The following is a 19,024-nucleotide window of genomic DNA, read 5'->3' as shown; positions in this document are numbered from 1 at the left end:
TCAAAAAAATTTTTAAAGATTTTATTTGTTTATCTTTAGAGGGGAAGGGAAGGAGAGAGGGAGAGAAACATCAATGTATGGTTGCCTTCGTGCATCCCCTGCTGGGAACTGGCCTGCAGGGAACCAGCCTGCAACCCCAGTATGTGCCCTGACTGGGAATCGAACCGTGATTGTCTGGTTCGCAGGCCCACGCTCAATCCACTGAGCTACACCAGCCAGGGCTGTCTTCAACATTTTTAAAAAAGAAATATCTCAAAACTTATTTTACCTTAAACCTTCTGGTGATAATGGCTTTATTTACATAGATAATAGAATAGACAAGGGTGGAAGAAAAGTAGGTTTGCAGTTGTAAGTACACAAAACACAGAGCTTATTCTTGGGTTCTTATTTATTAATTATTGTATTCTTTTTCATACGAACAATGTAAACCTTTTGCCTCACTCTGTATGCAGTATTCATGATTTCATAGTATTGAACCTAATCTGACTTTGTGATAATAGGGACATTTTGAAAAAGCAGCAGTGGAATTCATTACTCTTAGTAAATCAGTACTTTAATCTCTGCATTCTATTTTATAAAGTCATTTTCCAAAACATACCCACTATTTCTTCATAATATAAAAAGTTGAACTGCCTGATTGATGTAGTTTAGTGGACTGAGCGTGGGCCTGTGAACCAATGGATCGAGGTTCGATTCCCAGTCAGGGCACATGCCTGGGTTGCAGGCCAGTTCCCAGCAGGGGACGCAGAAGAGACAACCACACGTTGATATTTCTCTCCCTCTCTCCTTCCCTTCTCCTCTAAAGATAAATAAATAAATCTTTTTAATAATTGAACTGATCCTATATTTACATAGTGTTATTCTTTAGGTAGCTTAAAGCATTAAATAGTTTCCTACACAATTAAATTCCATAGTAAAAGGTAGATGGTATTTTCCTAATTTTATGTATACAGAACTTTGGTACAGAAATTATGAGTCATACATCAATTTTGTAACAGAGTCAGGTAAGAAAACCCAGAACTTTTAATGCTAGTTTATTACTCTTCATTATATAAAGGTTCTTTTCCCTCTCCTCATTGATTTTGCCCATCTTTTTATTTTTTAAAAAAATAATCTGCAGAAATAAGAAAATATTAATTACTGTATTTAGAAATCAAACTAACAGATTATTTTGTTGCTTTTCAAACACTGGTCTCCCTCTTCACTTCATCACTTAGAGGGAATAATTTGATATTTGGTAAACATTCTCAAAACCTGAACCAACATCTTTGATAATCAGACCCAAGGCCTGTTTCAGCATATGTGTATATTGAACTGAAAAACTCAGTTTTACTCTTCTCATCTACTCTTACATTCAATCCTGCCTAAATGCTATGACTAGATTACATTTTTATATGCAATTCAGCAGCTCCACAAATCCGTCTAGAATTCTGAATTACTCAACAGAGAGTAAAAACTCTTAATCTGTGGGTGTAAAAGTGCTCTGGCCCTTTGCCGTCAGCTTGGTAGTGTCATAGTATCCTTACCTACAATGTACATGTAGCAGCAAACTGGATAACTATACCTCAAACCTACTTATTAATCCCATCTCTTTTTTTCCAGTTTTCCATTTTTATCAAATCACTGAAGTTTGGAGCGAAAGGGACTTTAGAGATAAATTAATCAAATCTCTTATTTTTTGTCTGATATAGAAGCAGAAAGAGATTAAATGACTTGCCTAAAGTTGCATAACTATTTGTTCTGTACATTATCATTTACCTTAATGAGAAATATTATTGTACTATATAAGATTTTTTATTCAGAAATATATATTGCGTAATTTTCTTTATGTATTAGATATTACAGCTGTGAATTTTTTACACTTGATCTTAGCCAAAAGGCTGAGAAGTGATGAATTTAAAATATATATTTTGAGATAATTGTAGGTTCACATGCAGTTGTAAGAAATAATACAGAAAAATTCTGTGTATTTTTCCCCCAATTTCCCCTGTGGTAACATCTGGCATTACTGAAGTACAAAACCACAACAGGAAACTGATATTGATAACAGTCAAACTTATTCAGATTTCACCAGTTACTCACTGACCTATTCGCATGTGTGTATTTAGAACTATACACATGTGTATTTAGCAGTTTCATCACATGCGTGGATTAGTGTGACAATCATCACAGCCAAGATAAACAAAAAGATCACAAAGATCCCCCGTGCTACCCAGTTGTAACTACAGCCACCTCCCTCCCACTCCAGCTCCCCAGTCTTTGCAAGCCACTAAACTTTAAAATCTTGTCTTTTAAAAGTTATGTGTTAATAAAATAAAACAGAATATAACTTTTCGATATTTCCTTTTTAAAAACTGAGCTTAATTCCCTTAAGCTTCCACCAAATTGTAGTTTATAAAAATAGTTCTTTTGTTTTTATTGCTGAGTAGTATTCCATGGTATGGATATATTGTTGTTTTTCAGTCATTCACCCTTTAGAGAACATGTGACTTGTTTCTGTGTTTTATTAATTATGAATAAAGTTTCTATGATCATATACATACAAGACTTTGTGTGATCAAAAAAGTTTTAAGATTTTTATTTATTTATTTTTAAACAGAGGGGAAGGGAGGGAGAAAGAGGGAGAGAAGCGTCAATGTGTGGTTGCCTCTCATGTACCCCCTAGTGGGGACCCAGCCTGCAACCCAGGCATGTGCCCTGACTGGGAATCGAACTGGCAACCCTTTGGTTCCCAGGCTGGCACTCAATTCACTGAGCCATACCAGCCAGGGCAAAATTTTTATTTCTCTAATATACATGCCCAAGAGTATGATTGCTGAGCTGTACAGTATTTTTATGTTTATTTTTACAAGAAACTGTCGAAGTTTTTCAGAGAAGATACATCATTTTACATTCCGATCACCAGTGTAAGAGAGAACCAATTTCTCTGCATCCTTCCTAGCATTGACTATGCTCACTATTTTTAATTTTTTGGTATTCTAATGCATGTGTAGTGACTTCTCATTATGGTCATAATTTATATTTCCCTAATGGTTAATGATTTTTTGTGTGCTTATTCATTCCTATTTGTGAAGTAGCTGTTCATGTCTTTTTCCATTTCCTTTTTTAACGCTGCTTATTTTTCCATCACCATTTACCCTCCCATGTTCTTTTTCACCTCCACCAACCACTCTCCCCTCCATAATCACTGCACTATGTACATGTCCATGAGTTCTTTCTCTTTTTTCCCCTCAGTTCCTCCAGCCAACCCCCGCCCATAGCTGTCATCCTGCTCCCTATCTATGAGTCTGTGTCTATTTTGCTTGTTAGTTTAGTTGGCTCATTAGATTCCACAGATGAGTGAAACCATATGGTATGTGTCTTTCCGTGGCTGGCTTATTTCACTTAGCATAATGTTCTCCAGGTCCATTTATGCTGTCTCAAAGAGTAAATTTTTCCTCTTTTTTATGACCAAGTAGTATTCCACTGTGTAAATGTCCCATAATTGTTTTATTTTTTATTGGTTAATATATAGCTACATACAAAAATGTTCTTTTTTATTGTCGTTCGAGTACAGTTGTCTACATTTCCCCCCTACCACTCCTCCTACCCCAGCCATCCCCGCCTCCCATCCTTGATCCCACCTCCCTTTGGTTTTGTCCATGTGTCTTTTATACATGTTCCTAAAAAACCTTCCCCTCCATTGTCCCCTCCCACCTCCCCTCTGGTTACTGTCAGTTTGTTCTTAATTTCAATGTCTCTGGTTCTATTTTGCTTGCTTGTTTGTTTTGTTGATTAGGTTCCATTTATAAGTGAAATCATATGTTGTTAGTCTTTTACTGCCTCGCTTCTTTCACTTAGTATAATGCTCTCCAGATCCATCCATGCTGTCTTGAAAGGGTAGGAGCTCCTTCTTTCTTTCTGCTGCATAGTATTACATTATGTAAATGCACCTGCCTCACTCTACATTGCTTACTCTCATTGATGTTGTGTTGATATGGGAAGAGTGGGTGAAGAAAGGCTATAAAATAAAGATCACTACCACTACCTTATACCACTAGATGACTGTGGAGGGACAGCTCATGGTTCAACTTCACTGAGACTTCTATGGCAAAGAAATCAGAGCACCAGCCTGATTTGCTTCTGCTGAAGGGGGAATGGAAGGTCAGTTCCGTGATCAGCATCACTATACTACTATTCTGACAGGGAAACATTTCCTGCTTAGGGAAGCACGGCCTGCTTCTGCTAGAAAGGACATGGAAGATCAGCTCTCTTTTGGTCCTGCTGATACTACACTGTCAGAGGTACTGGAACATTATCTGCTTCCACGCAGCAGTGGATGTAAGATCAATTTCCTGCATTTGAGGCTGTTGACTAACCTTATTTCCCACCACAAACCACATCCCCTATTCCTTAGCCGGGCGAATTCTCTGCTCTAGCCACAAGTGCTGGACCAGTTTTTTGCATATCCTAAGTCTAAGCATTCCTCTATGCCTTCCCTCCAGCTGTTTTCTACTTACCCTGAAAAGGCCTCACTATTCTGCCACCTTTTGAGTGTCTTCCTTTTGTTCTACTACACTTTCAAGTTGTTTTGTACAACCGCCCCAGCCACACATAACAAATCAGTACCTCCTTTGGCTCCCCAGTGATTAATATGTATTGGGTTGGTGAAAATTTTTGTTTAGTTTTTTTTCATACGATGGCTCTAGTAGTGCTTAGTTGTCTTTAACTTCATTTGAAACAATTTTGTTAGATTGTATTGTGGCAGCTGTCATATCAGTGTGCATTTAAAAAACTTATCAAAATTGGTGAATTTCTGTGCAACCATTTTAATAATGAAGTTGTAAGATATGCAACATTTTCAGCATATTGTGCCTTATCTTTACAGAAGAGATAGAAATGCAACTGAAGTGCCAAAAAAAAGATTTGTGCAATTTGTGCAGTGTATGGATAAGGTGCTGTGACCGATTGAACATGTCAAAAGTGGTTTGCAATGTTTCTTGCTACTATTTACATTTTGGCCAAATAATTCCTTGCTGTGGGGCTCTTATGGATTGGAAGATGTTTAGCAGCACCCTGGACTCTCCCCACTGGAAGCCAGTAGCAGGAGAGACGACATACTCACAATATCCAAATCAAATCGGTTACTTGTGAAAATGAAAAATGTATCTTTTATTTTTTTATTTTTTTAAAGATTTTTTTAAAGATTTTATTTATTTACCTTTAGAGGGAAAGGGAAGGAGAGAGGGAGAGAAACATCAATGTATGGTTGCCTTTCGTGCGTCCCCTGCTGGGAAGTGGCCTGCAGGGAACTGGCCTTCAACCCAGGCATGTGCCCTGACTGGGAATCACACCAGGATCCTCTGGTTCGCAGGCCCACGCTCAATCCACTGAGCTACACCAGCCAGGGTATCTTTTATTTTATGGAAAAAACTAAAGGGACTTTATCGCCAACCCAATACTTCTTGGCATGTATTATAATTTTCCTTGTACAACGGAAGTAACAAAATTGACACCTATCTCTATTACCCCTCCACTTATAGATTAATACAGTATCTCCCAAAATTATGTTAAATACTTTTTTATTTATCTAGATTTTAGGCCTCTGGTAACTTGAAGCATTTGCAAGACTGCTCTGAAACTGGCTATAAGGGACAAAGTCCTGTCAACAGTACCTCCTTGATTTACCCTCACGCCCTGACCAAGAGGGCTTGAGTGTAAAATGGAGTGTAAGTTCAGAGGTGGGGCATGAACTCTATGGTTTGTAGACAGTCCTGATAAGAGGAAAGGACTTGGTTAGGAGACTTCAAGTACCTCGCACGAATCAGTTCCTATGCTAAGATACTCACTTGTAATGACCTCATTCAATCTTCACAGCTGCTCTTTGAGGCAGATATTAGACATATATTGCAGGTTGATGGTGCTCTCCTAATAATTTTCAGACTTAACGGACACATATTCACCAGGTCAGCGATGTGGATGTTTTGAAAGAATAACTAAAGCTGCTGTGGGAGAGTTGCAGTCACCAGGGCCCCAGCTTTCAGAGGCTTGTGTAAGATGACTTGTTTCATTTGGGAGGATTTCTTTGGGTTGGAACAGAACAGCTGAAACCACTTATTTATTCGTTTAACAAATATTTATTGAGTACCTATTCTGTGTAAGGCACTTGAGTTGCGAGATAAAAGGCCTTTCTCGAAAGGGTTTATAGTCTAGTGGGCAGACATACAAAGTAAACATTATATCATAGTGTGGTAAGGCCCACTGAATCCATAATGTTAGAGAATAATCTAAACATCAACATTAGAGTCTTAAAGAGGAAAGAATATTAAAAATTCTTTTATCTCCTCGGGCTGCTTTGTGGGGTTGTGAGCAAGAACTTTATTAAAGTATACAACCAAAGAGCAGGAGTAAATTGTTTTCCCTGCCTTTGTGTGCCCCGTGGGTGGTCTTCTGTCACTCGTCAACTGCTTTCTAAGCAAAAAGAGCTTGGCACATCTTTGTCCTGGGGGATTACCTGGGGGACATTATTTGTGAAATATAATGACATGACATTTACACATACCTTCTGACTTTCAGTGTGTAGGTCACATATATGTATGACTAAAGTATATGCCACTATGCCACTCTAAAGAGTTTGGAAATGCCTCTTAGTGCATGACTTTTCTTGTTTCCTGACCTTTCTTGTTTCCTTGAAATTAATTTCTTGTATTACAGTATTGGACAGCTATCCGAAGTCCTTGGCCTTGAAAACATGGGGAGTTGGGGAATCCACACATATTTTGCCCCATCAGCTATCAAATGGTATGAGAACTAAGTTTTTCTGTCCCTGTGTTCAAAGATAGTGAAATGTGGAGTCAGCAAGCATTGGTGCCTTGGAGCACTCTCCCCTGCTTTGCTACATTTCTGTATGAATTAATAGCCTTTTTGTTTTGTTTTGTTTTTTTTTACAAGTGATGATATGGTGTCTTCTCACCAGTGAAGGGTGAAGGAATGAGAATGAGGGGCCTGGACTTCCCAGGTTTTTATTGCCATCTTATAAAGTAGAATACAGGAATAAAAGTTTTATAGACATTCTCATTTAATTCTTGTAACAGCCCTGTGACTTGAGGTAGGGAAATTATGGACACTTTACTATCTCTTGGATTTTCCATATGAGCATGTACTACATTTGTCATCAGAAAAACCACAAATGCATATAACAAAAACGTTTGTTTTTTAACTGTGCAAAATTTGTTTTGTAACGTTTGTTACAAAAAACGTTACAAAAAATAAACTGTAACATTTGTTTTTTAACTGGGGCCACAATTTTGTTTCAATATCCTGCATTCTCACAGATCACTCTTTTCTCATACGTAGATCTTCAGGTTGTTAAATATTCTTTGAAAATATGGTTCATAGTAGCTCAATACATCCATATGTGAATGTAAACTAGTTTAATTATCCATTCCGTGATAGGCCATTTAAGATAAATAATGGACTTCTATACAAAGGAACATTATGAAACCATTAAAAAAATCACATTTTCAGAATATTTCATAATCTTGGAAAATGTTTGACATAAATGAAAAAAGCTATGAAGTTACCAAATCTGTTCACAATTTTGTGAAATATATGCAGAGATTTATTTAATGAAGGAGAAATTGCAACAGTATTGTAACATTTTGTGTATGTCGAGCTGGTAAGATTAAGGATATTGGGGTTAGTTTCGTGTTTTATTTCACTGAATCGTAGAAAAGCTGCACAATGTCCGAATATTTCTTTTACATTCCGAAAATAAACAGATTATTTTTCAAAAAAGCAGCAAAACCGAACGATGAGATACAAAATATAGAGGAGAGTTTGGCTCAAGATGGTGGACTGTACAGAGGCTTTTTCTTCTCCGGTCTCATATCCCTTTAACCGAAAGAAAATAATTTGTATGTACAAACTCTGCGTGTGTATGTGTGTGTTGGATATTACTATTTTTTTTTTTTCGAAGGCTTTGTGAGGAATTCCTGGAAGATAGAAAGCAGATGGAGCGGCTGTGGAGGAGGCTGGCGGGCGACAGGCGGCCAGAGAAAGGGAGGAGGGGAGCCGGCCAGTCTGGCTCCGGTTTGAGGGAAGCGGTCGGGGGGCGCGTGAGGAAATGAAGGAGTGAGCGCCTGCAACTCTGCGGACTGAACGCGGGTGCGCGCACTGACCCGCCCCGCCGCGGCGGGCGGAGCGGAAGGCGGAATGGTGGGGGGCGGGGCCGAGGCGCGGGCGGGCTCGGGGAGGTCCGGTTCCCGAAGCGGCAAAAGCCCTGGCGCCAGAGCTAGGCCGAGCAGTACAGCGCTGCGAAGCTGAGGCCCCCTCCGACTCGCCGGGGACGAGCCGCCCTCCGCCGCCGCAGCCATCCCTCTGATCGCTTGCCTGCCTTCGCCGTGGTCTCCTTCTCCATCGCCGTTTCCCCGCCGCAACACCGTCGATAACAGCTAAGTGGTCAATTCGGGACTTCGGGTTGGGAGTCCGGGCGGGAGCCAGGCGCGGGCAGTACACGCCAGCGCGCCATCTCCTGCGGCAACCGCCACTGCTGCAGACACCCCTCCTGGGCGGGAGAGACACTCTCAAGAGGCCCACGCCGTCCCAGCACCTGAGATCAGTCTTACGGCATTTCTACCGAGCGTTGGTGAGATCCTTGTGCTTGGTGGAGGGAGGACTGACCGGGACTGAGAGATCACACGAAAACAGATCTCATATTGCACAGGGCTGATTTTTTGTCTCGGTTGAATCGGGCAAGTGGCAGCTTTGCCAGATCGTCCAGAAAACCCGAGCCATGTCGCCCCCAACTGTGCCTCCGATGGGTGTAGATGGTGTGTCCGCATACCTGATGAAGAAAAGGCACACCCACAGGAAGCAGCGGCGAAAGCCCACTTTCCTTACCCGCAGGAACATCGTGGGCTGCCGCATTCAACACGGCTGGAAGGAAGGCAACGAGCCGGTGGAGCAATGGAAGGGCACCGTGCTCGAGCAGGTTTCTGTGAAGCCCACTCTCTACATCATCAAATATGATGGCAAGGATAGTGTGTATGGGCTGGAACTGCACCGAGATAAGAGAGTTTTAGCGCTAGAGATCCTTCCTGAGAGAGTGCCAACTCCTCGCATTGATTCCCGCCTCGCAGATTCCCTGATTGGCAAGGCAGTGGGGCATGTGTTTGAGGGTGAGCACGGTCGAAAAGATGAATGGAAGGGCATGGTCCTGGCGCGAGCCCCGGTGATGGACACTTGGTTTTACATCACCTACGAGAAAGATCCAGTCCTTTACATGTACACGCTCCTGGATGACTACAAAGATGGTGACCTGCGCATCATTCCAGATTCCAACTACTATTTCCCTACAGCAGAACGGGAGCCTGGAGAAGTGGTCGACAGCCTCGTGGGCAAGCAGGTGGAACACGCCAAAGATGATGGGTCCAAGAGAACCGGCATTTTCATCCATCAAGTGGTGGCCAAGCCGTCTGTCTACTTCATTAAGTTTGATGATGATATTCACATTTATGTCTATGGTTTGGTGAAAACTCCCTAAATTCATTCCGTGTTCTTTGCAAAATTTGTGGAACTATTAAATGTAAAGTATGTTGTGTTTTTGTAATCGTGAACTTTTGAGAACAGTTTCGGTGTCAGAGATTCAGGAATTTAATATCCCTTATTACTTATTGTGCCTCCAGATCTTACATTGACTAGTTCCACAGTTTTGCCCAAGTGTACTTTGGTACCTATGATATTGCCTTGTTACGTAATTGAAAAATATAAATTGGGTACTAATAGAAAATTGAAAAGTGTTCAATACCTTTGGAACAATGAAAGACTAGATAAACAAAAATGAACGGTATAACCCCACACCATATCCTTCCCCCATTTCCCTTACCTTCCCTCTTCTTCACGAATAACAAGTGTTAAGAACATGATGCATATCCTACAAATTTCCCAACCTCTTACAAAGTTTGTTGCAGTTTCTGTAAAAATTACAAGCCACATCATTTCTCTATAATTGCTTTTCTTACTTTACATATACATGAAATCCCTTCTAATCAATAAATAGTTCTAGATATCTCCTTCTCCCTTTTCTCACCTTTCCCTCTCCTCCTCTCCCTCTGGAATTTATTTTTATATATAGTATCAAGATACAGGTTCAGTTATACATTTTGTTCACATTAGATATCTGATCACGTCATCGCATTTATTTAAATACAGCACCCATTTCCCTCTCACTCTGGAATTTATTTTTGTATATGTAATAAGACAGATCTAACTATACATTTTGTTCACATTGGATACCTGATTGTGCCACCCATTTATTGAATGAATCACCCATTTTCTCTCCTCCCTCCATCTTTTCCTCCCTCCAACAGCTGCATACACAGTACATATTTATGTACCAAAATGGTATTGAACCATTCTGTTATTAATGGTCATTTGTTATTTCCTTTCAGTGTTTCCCCATAACACTACTTGATACATATGGTGCTTTTTATTTCTATAGGTTAGATTCCTAGAAACGGGATTGCTGTGTAGGCTTATTTTAATTTTGAAAGCTGTTACAAAATTGCCATCCCAAATGAAAGTTCTCATTTTCCAGCATTCTCTCCAGCACGCTTTAATGTTTGCAAATCTGAAAGGGGAAAAATTTGTTGTATTGTTTCTGTAATTGCCAAACTCAGTGAGGTTTTTTTGTTTGTTTGTTTTTAGGGGGGTTGTTTGTTTTGCTTTTTGGGCTTTTCTCTTTTATGATTTGCCAGTATTTCTTCTCCTATGTTCTCATATCTATTGAATCGTTGATTTTTTTTCCTTTATAAATATATAAGAATTCTCATTGTATTTGCTATATAATGAATATTAATCATTTGTAACCCATATGTGTTATGATTTTTTCCAGCCTATCATAAATCTTGACTTTACTAATGTATCTTTTAATTTTTTTTTAATTTTTAGATAGACTACTTTCTTCTTTTTGGCTTTTTAGTTTTCTGTCTTTTTCAGATGAATACCCCAACCCCAAGTAATTTTTTTTTCTAAAAAGTTGAGGTTTTGCTGTTTTATCCAACTGGAATTTCTTTTTTATATTATATTAAATAGATCTCCAACTATACACTTTGTTTATATTGTATACCTGATGCTATCACATTTATTATATCAACCATCCATTTTAAAGTTTCTGAGCCAGTTCACATTATTTTAACTATAGTGGCTTAACCTTAAATTTTGGACTCTGGTAAAGCAAATTACCTTTCATTAGATTTTTTTTCTTCTTTTTTTTATATAACTTGTCCTAGATATTCATTCTTTCATATGAAGATTAAAGGCTTTTTTCACATTAAAAAAATTGAATTACATTTTCATATGTATTTAGAAGATTATGTTAGTAATATTAATACTTAACTTTCAAGACTTTGAGTACATCATTAAAATCTTTTGTTTTTGCTTTTGGAATGTTCTTCATCTAGGTACATTATATCAGATTACATTTATTTCTAAGTAGTTTTACAGTTTTTGTCATATTTTGACATTTTGAATGGTGTATGTTCTCCTGTTCATTTGTAATTTGTTATTCTGGCCAATAGAGACAGACTATGGATTAAAAAAAAATTACTTTCTATTGAATCAGCTCACTAAATCCTATAAATTACATTGGGTTTTAAAATAAAATAGTTTTGACTTTCTACATACACAATCATTTCACCTGCAAATAGAGATAATTTTGAGATAATTTTATGTTGTTTGTATTGATTATTATTACATTAGCTGGATTCTTCAAAACAATGTTGAGTAATGATTATGGCAGGCATGCCCATCCAGTTCTTGGCATTCCCTATTAATTAGCACAATGTTTGCTTTTGGCTATTGGTAGTCATTAACTACTAACATATTTAGGGAGTTTTTTCTATTCCTGTTTTATATAGCATTACTACTAAAAATGGCTCATGAATTTTATCAAATGACTTTTCAGCATCTATTGATAAAATTTCATGGTTTTTCTTCTTAATTTGTTGACATAATGAGTTAGAGTGGGAGGAATTTGATAGTGAACCAACTTGTATTTCTGGAATAAGTCCTACTTGGTCATGGTGTCATAATCATATGATATATTGCTGGATTTTATTTACCATTATTTTATTTAGAATTATTGCATCTGTGTTTCAAAGCAAAATTGTATTTTCTTTCTTGCACTGTCTTTATCAAGATTTTGAATCAAAATTGTGCTAGCTTAGAAGATTAATTGGTGAGTTTTCAATATTTACCTGTAGTCTGGAATATTTTAATAGCATTAGAATTATTTGTTGTTTAAAAATTAGCTAGTACTAAGTTGTACAACAGTCTAATCCCAGTGACACTTTTGATGGTAGATCTTTAATCAGCTTTCTTATCTCTTCAGTGATAATTGGTTTATTCAAGCTTTTTATTAAAATAGAATATATATTCTCTGTGAAATACAAATTTTAAAGTTTTATCTATTATGCTTCTCAATTGTTTTATTCAGATGCTTTATGTACTTGTGTGTTGCATATGCATATGTCCTAGATATGTTCAATTCTGAAAACATTAATAAAGTCATAAGCTATAATGCCGTTTTCAATTCTTTTTGTAGTTTACTTGAAAAATTAAAACAATATAAAAAGTATAAAATATATAACAAAAATTTATTTACCTTCATCTACAATTAATACATTTCATCATTTTGGTATATTTGTTTTAGCTATAGATTTATATATTTTTAAAAGTTAGTAACCCTGACTGGCATAGCTCAGTGGATCGAGTGTGGGCTGCAAACCAAAGTGTTGCTGGTTTGATTCCCGGTCAGGGCACATGCCTGGGGGTTGGAGGCCAGGTCCCCACTTGAGGGCACACAAGAGGCAACTACACATTGATGTTTCTTTCCTTCCCTTCCTTTCTCTCTAAATATAAATAAAAATAAAATCTTTAAAAAGAAGTTAGAGCCCTGGCTGGTGCAGCTCAGTGGACTGAGCGTGGGCCTGCGAACCACACGACCTTGGTTCGATTCCCAGTCAGAGCACGTGCCTGGGTTGCAGGCTAGTTCCCAGCAAGGGACTCGAGAGGCAACCATACATTGATATTTCTCTCCTTCCCTTCCTCTCTAAAAATAAATGAATAAAATATTTAAAAAAAGAAGTTAGAGCATTAAAACTAATAAATTCAGCTGGTGTGGCTCAGTGGATTGAGTGCTGGGCCTGCTAACCCAAGAGTTGTGGGTTCAATTCTCAGTCAGGGTACATGTCTGGGTTGGTGGGCCTGGTCTCTAGTGGGGGCCCAGTGAAAAGCAATCACACATTGCTGTTTCTCTCCCTCTCTTTCTCCCTTCCCCTCTCTAAAAATAAATAAATAAAATCATTAAGGAATAAAAAAAATTCCCAATACCATAACATTTCCTTTCTCTGCAGAGGCAGACACGATCATGAATTTGGTGCAAATCTGGCCTCATATATTTACTGCAAATATAACCATAGTCATTACCAGCATCAATTTTTGTGGGTTTTTTTTAATTCAAAATGAAGGGTAAACTTTAAACATGTGGAAATTATTTTTATTTTTGTTATAGGGATCCTTTTTTTCCCTAATGGGGAAGTGGATTGCAGCAACAAAAACAATAACACTGACTTTAGAATACTAGTCTCTCTTTTAGGTACCTTTACCACTTCTTACAACTCCTTATAGTCAGGGAGACTGGGCCCTAGCCACAACACTGTCAGTTGACTAAAAAAGACAATTTCAGCTCTCATGTAGATTGTATCTTGGCTGTAGTAAAGCAATTATCCACCACTCACCCCTAATTGCAAGACCAGAACTAGGTCGTATATTTATTTCCCCATGATAATAATTGAGATTATCTCATATCCTAAAACTCAGGGAATCTGGCACTAATCTAGCACTGTTTTGAGGCTTTAGGACACGACAGTGGGCAGAACAAAAATCTTCCTTTCTTAACATTTGTTTATCCTCCAAGTAGCCTTCAGACCGATTACAAAGACATAATGTAGGTATAAAAGTAGGCAGAACAAGGTAAAAAGAATGTGATAAATATCATTAAAGGGTTAGAGTAGTGCATATGTATTACGTAACAAACTACATGCTAAACAACAAAAAAAATACCAATGTGTATCCATTTCACATACATAACAATGCTTTCTAGTTCCTGTTCTCCCAATAGGCCCCAAGTCCAGATTGTCTTTTGTTGTTTCCTGATGTCATGAGGTTGTTAACAGACAGTAAGAGAGAGGCTCAGCCCTGGCCTAGGATCTGAGGATAGAACAGTGAACAGTCTACAAAATCCCTGCTCTCTAGGAACATACTTCGTAACGGGGAGGAAGAGAGCCACCAGTACCTTTACAGCCATGGTCACTCACAGTGGTTTGGAAATATCCCACCATTTGTCAGTGTCAACTGAAAAAACAACATCAACTAGATGTTTTGTCACCAAAAAGGATTCCTTTGGGGAAAAGAAAGGGTTAGAACCCCATGCGGGCACACATGGCAGGCAAGGTGAACACTCTGGCCTGCGTGCTGAGATTATTTTTACAAAGGAAAGGAAGTTAAGGAAAGGGGGAATTAGAAGCATAGAGCTTTATTATAAACAGAGTTCTTCCTGTAGGGTTCTCGCCTGTCAAGTTCTTCTGATTAACTAGAGTGCGAGAACTTCTGGAAGCCCTAGCTCCTCCCATAGACCCTTTTAAAAATATATGTATATTTTATTGATTATGCTGTTACAGTTGTTTCACTCCCCCCTTTATTCCTCTCCGCTCTGCACACCCCCTCCCACCTGCATTCACCCCCTTTAGTTCATGTCCATGGGTCATGTATATGTTCTTCAGCTTCTACATTTCCTATACTATTCTTAACCTCCCCCGTCTATCTTCTACCTACCATTTATGCTACTTCTCTGTGCCTTTCTCCCCTCCTCTCCCTCCCATTCCCCTGCTAATAACCCTCCATGTGATCTCCATTTCTGTAATTCTGTTCCTGTTCTAGTTGTTCGCTTAGTTTGTTTTTGTTTCAGCTTTAGGTTCGATTGTTAACAACTGTGAGTGTGTTGTCATTTTACTGTTCATATTTTTTATTTCTTTCTTAGAGAAGTCCCTTTAATATTTCATATAATAAGGGCTTGGTGATGATGAACTCTTTTAACTTGACCTTAGTCGGGAAGCACTTTATCTGTCCTTCCATTCTAAATAATAGCTTTGCTGGGTAGGGTCATCTTGACTGATTATGTTTTCTTAAAGTTCCAGGTAGTCTTTGTCATTCTCTCCTTTCGATTGAGCCCTTTCTCTGAAAACATCACTGATCAGTGGCTAGGTCTTCTAACTTCAGCAGCCCTTTGTCCATGTCAGGAAGGACCCCTTTCTAGGTGTTGTCTCTCTCAGCAGAGGAAAAGTGCATGATCGGGAACAGCTTGTGTCCATGGTTAACAGGAACCAGGATCAGAACTTAACAGCAAGAAGAATTTAAAACAGAACATCACAACACTCTACATGATGAATTTAAACTAGTATTTCAACTGTGTAGATAATGAAACAAATACCATTAACATCTTAAATAGATCAAAGTTGTTTTTTTAAAAAATATTTTATTTATTTTTGAGGTGTCAACGTATTTAATAGAATTGCTGCAACACAGATCTCATTCTCTGATCTGAATGCAAGTACATGAAAAACTGGGAATTATATTAAGAATCAACAATTTAAAAATAATGACGCATATACATTTTTTTGACTCAATAGTTGATACTTTATTTTATCTGTCCTACCTTGGTGCTTTCTAGTGGTTTAAAATAAGTAAATAAACAAACAAACACTTATTTATTTTTAATAAGAGAGAGGGGAAGGGAAGGAGAAAGAGAGGGAGAGAAACATCAATGTGTGGTTGCCTCTTGTGTGCCCCCTACTGGGCATCTGGCCTGCAACCCAGGCATGTGCCCTGACTGAGAATTGAACCAGCGACATTTTGGTTCACAGGCCGCCACTCAATCCACTGAGCTACACCAGCCAGGGCTAGATCAAAGTTCTTGACAGCAGATTCAATAACCACAAAAGTTCCCCCCTTTCACAATGGCTTAGAAAATGTAAACAAGGGAATATTCCTTCTAAGGAAAAGAGAAAACTGAAATCAAATTCATAGTAAGAAAAGAGTTGTACAGGCCCGATTCAATCTTCTTGGCAATTCACTTCCTTCAGAGGTTGCCTGCTTTAACTCTTGGCAGCTTTAGATTGAGGTTATCAGCCTGTGTGCAGTTGCAGCCAAGCTTTGGTGCCTTCTTTAGGAGTGACACATGTATGCAGAGTCTACTCCCTAGAGTTTAGTGACTCAAGGGTTACTCAGCAGTCCTGATGCCCTTCCAGCAAGGGTGGAGGGAATCTTTCATGAGGTGCCTTTTCCAGCAAACAAAATCTCCAGGTTGTAAGCTGTGGATTTTGAGTTTTTCATTTCCTTGGAGTGCACTGTACAAAGATTGCTCAACCAAAGCATGATTATTTTCATTAGAAGCAATTAAGGCTTTACAATATTGAAGTATGTCTCCTTTTCCCAAACGTGGATCCAAAGAAGCAGGAGCCAAATGAGTGGGGTATCCTGTAATTATCTGAAAAGGTGAAAGCTTATGAGTCCCGAAAGAGGTAGATCTGAGGTTTAAAAGAAATAATGGCAATGCTTTTGGCTGGATATTTGAGGAGTTTCTACAGATTTTGCCCATTGAACCTTAATAATGTCATTAGTACATTCAACTAGGCCTGAAGATTAAGGATTGTAAGCACAGTGAAAATGATGTAGAACTGGCTAAATAGCATAGGCTTATTGTAGCACTTGATGAGTAAAATGTGTTCCTGGATCACTGTGGTGAAGTTCAAAAGGAGTTCCCCAAATAGGAATAATCTCCTCCAACAGGGCTTTAGCCACTGTAGGGGCATTAGCTTATCTACAAGGGAAAGCTTCAGGCCAGTGAGAACACATACATATGATGACTAAAACATATATATATGTTTTATATATATATATATATATATATATATATACATACATAAAACATATATATATAACATATATATATATTTTTCATGTATATATATACATGAAACAAGGGAAGCTGTATAAAATCTATTTGCCAAGCCTCAAGTGGTCCATTGGGTAATTTATTACCCAATGTAGCACTCAATGTAGCACTCAAGTGCTACATTGTCTAAAAACAAAGACAATGAAATAGAAAACAAGGGGACAGCCACCAGAGGGGAGGGGGGAAGGAATTTAAGGGGAAAAAAATGGGAGGGATTTAGAGGAACTAGTATAAAGGACACGGGGATAATAACTAAGGGGGGTGGAAATGGGAGGGAGGTGGGGAGCACGGGGCAGGGTGGGCTGGGGTGGGAGAAATAGATAGAAAACTGTACTTGAAAAATAACTAAAAAAAAAGACAAAAACGATTGTCCAGGGGCAGTGCAAACAGGCTTTTCTGGGTTGTATTTTCTGCCCAGGTGGGATATTTAAGGTAGGCAATTTTTTGTGGCCTTGTTAATATCTGTCCACCAGTATTGATTCATAAATGCTATCATTTTTGTCAGTAGCTTATGGTTTCATGTATGTACAGTAGTCAGGAGTAGAAATTTTAGAGTTCCTGGTAGGACTGAGTTATTATTTGGTCCAAATCAGAGCTTTGTCTTTTTTTATCAAACCAGCAGTTGTTGGATTTCTAATTTCATTTATATTTTTCAGAAGCTAATTGTTGGCCAGTTTTTCTAAGGTATCAACTAGGGAAACACCTCTTTGGACCATGACAGAATTTGACTGCAGCAGATGCCTTTAAGGGTAGCATTCTCAGCAAAAATGTCAGGAAGATGATTTCCCTTAGCTTATAGGGAGTCAAGTTTACAATGTTCTAATAGTAGCTAGAACATCAGGTAAAAGTATAGCATATAATACTTCTGAACATATGAACCATTATTAATTTTAACTCCACTGAAGTTACAGAAACCACATTGCTTCCATAACATTTCAAAGTCACAAACCACTCCAAAGGCATATCCTACTGTCAGTATAAATGTTGACAGGTTTACTTTTTGCCAAAATGCAAGCTTGAGTAACAGCAAGCTTGTACTGAAGTGGCCAAATGCAAACATGCTTCCTTGATGACTTCATAAACAGCACAGTACTTACCACTTTAAGTTGTATATGAACCATCTGTAAACCATAAGAAAGAAGCTTTACCTGGAGAAGTCTCCTGTGAATCCTCATGAGGAGTCAAGAGGTGACATAACAGTGGCAAAGAGTTAAGGAAGTGCTTCATCAGTTTCAAAAGAGAGAAGACTAGCTGGATTAAGGTAATTATGTCAAAGAGTCATATAGAAATCATTCAACAAAAAGATTTCATACAGCCTTGGCTGGTGTGGCTCAGTGGATTGAGCACCAGCCTGTGAACCAAGGGGCTGCTGGTTCGATTCCCAGTCAGGACACATGCCTGGGTTGTGGACCAGGTCCCCAGTTGGGGGTGGGGGTGGTGGTGTGAGAGGCAACCACGTGCTGATGTTTCTCTCCCTCTCTTTTTCCTTTCCTTCCTCTCTCTAAAAATAAATAAATAAAAATTAAAAAGTAAAGATTTCATGCAAAGTAAGACAACTAACTGAAAGATGCTGGTTGTGATAATTCAGAAGTGCTTCTACTACATGATGTACAAAAATTGTTAGAGGAGATCTCATAACAGTTTTTCTCTGTGACCTTAATCAAGAAACCACTAGCACCAATGTCGCTAAGGCAAGGAAGTATCCACAAGCCACAGTGTCCAGTTGCTGACTATAGATATCCTAGTATCTTACAGGTCTGCAGTGATCCCCATGTGTTTGAGCAAATTCCCCAAGGGTATTTCCTTTCTTTTCATGTACAAAAAACCAAGGGTTGGGGATCTGATAGGATGCCCAAGAACAGGTAGGTTTATTAAACTATCCTTTGGCTCTGGCTGGTGTAGCTTAATGGATTGAATGTAGGTCTGTGAAGCAAAGGGTCTCTGGTTCAATTCCCAGTCAGGGCACATGCC

The 19,024-nt window shown here is 38.6% G+C and overlaps 1 protein-coding gene across 1 annotated transcript; it reads left to right on the top strand.

Annotated features, from left to right (window-relative positions):
• The first annotated feature begins 8,236 nt into the window (after window positions 1-8,236).
• Window positions 8,237-11,400, top strand: SPIN4 (spindlin family member 4). The gene has a single exon (XM_037135172.2). The coding sequence runs from the start codon at window positions 8,774-8,776 to the stop codon at window positions 9,521-9,523; it is 750 nt and encodes a 249-aa protein (XP_036991067.1). The 5' UTR covers window positions 8,237-8,773; the 3' UTR covers window positions 9,524-11,400.
• The last annotated feature ends 7,624 nt before the right edge of the window (window positions 11,401-19,024 follow it).

The sequence above is a fragment of the Artibeus jamaicensis genome, unplaced genomic scaffold (assembly GCF_021234435.1).
Source record: "Artibeus jamaicensis isolate MK-2021 breed Jamaican fruit bat unplaced genomic scaffold, CSHL_Jam_final contig_457, whole genome shotgun sequence".
Lineage (NCBI taxonomy): Eukaryota > Metazoa > Chordata > Mammalia > Chiroptera > Phyllostomidae > Artibeus > Artibeus jamaicensis.
This window is presented reverse-complemented; position numbering and strand designations above follow the sequence as displayed.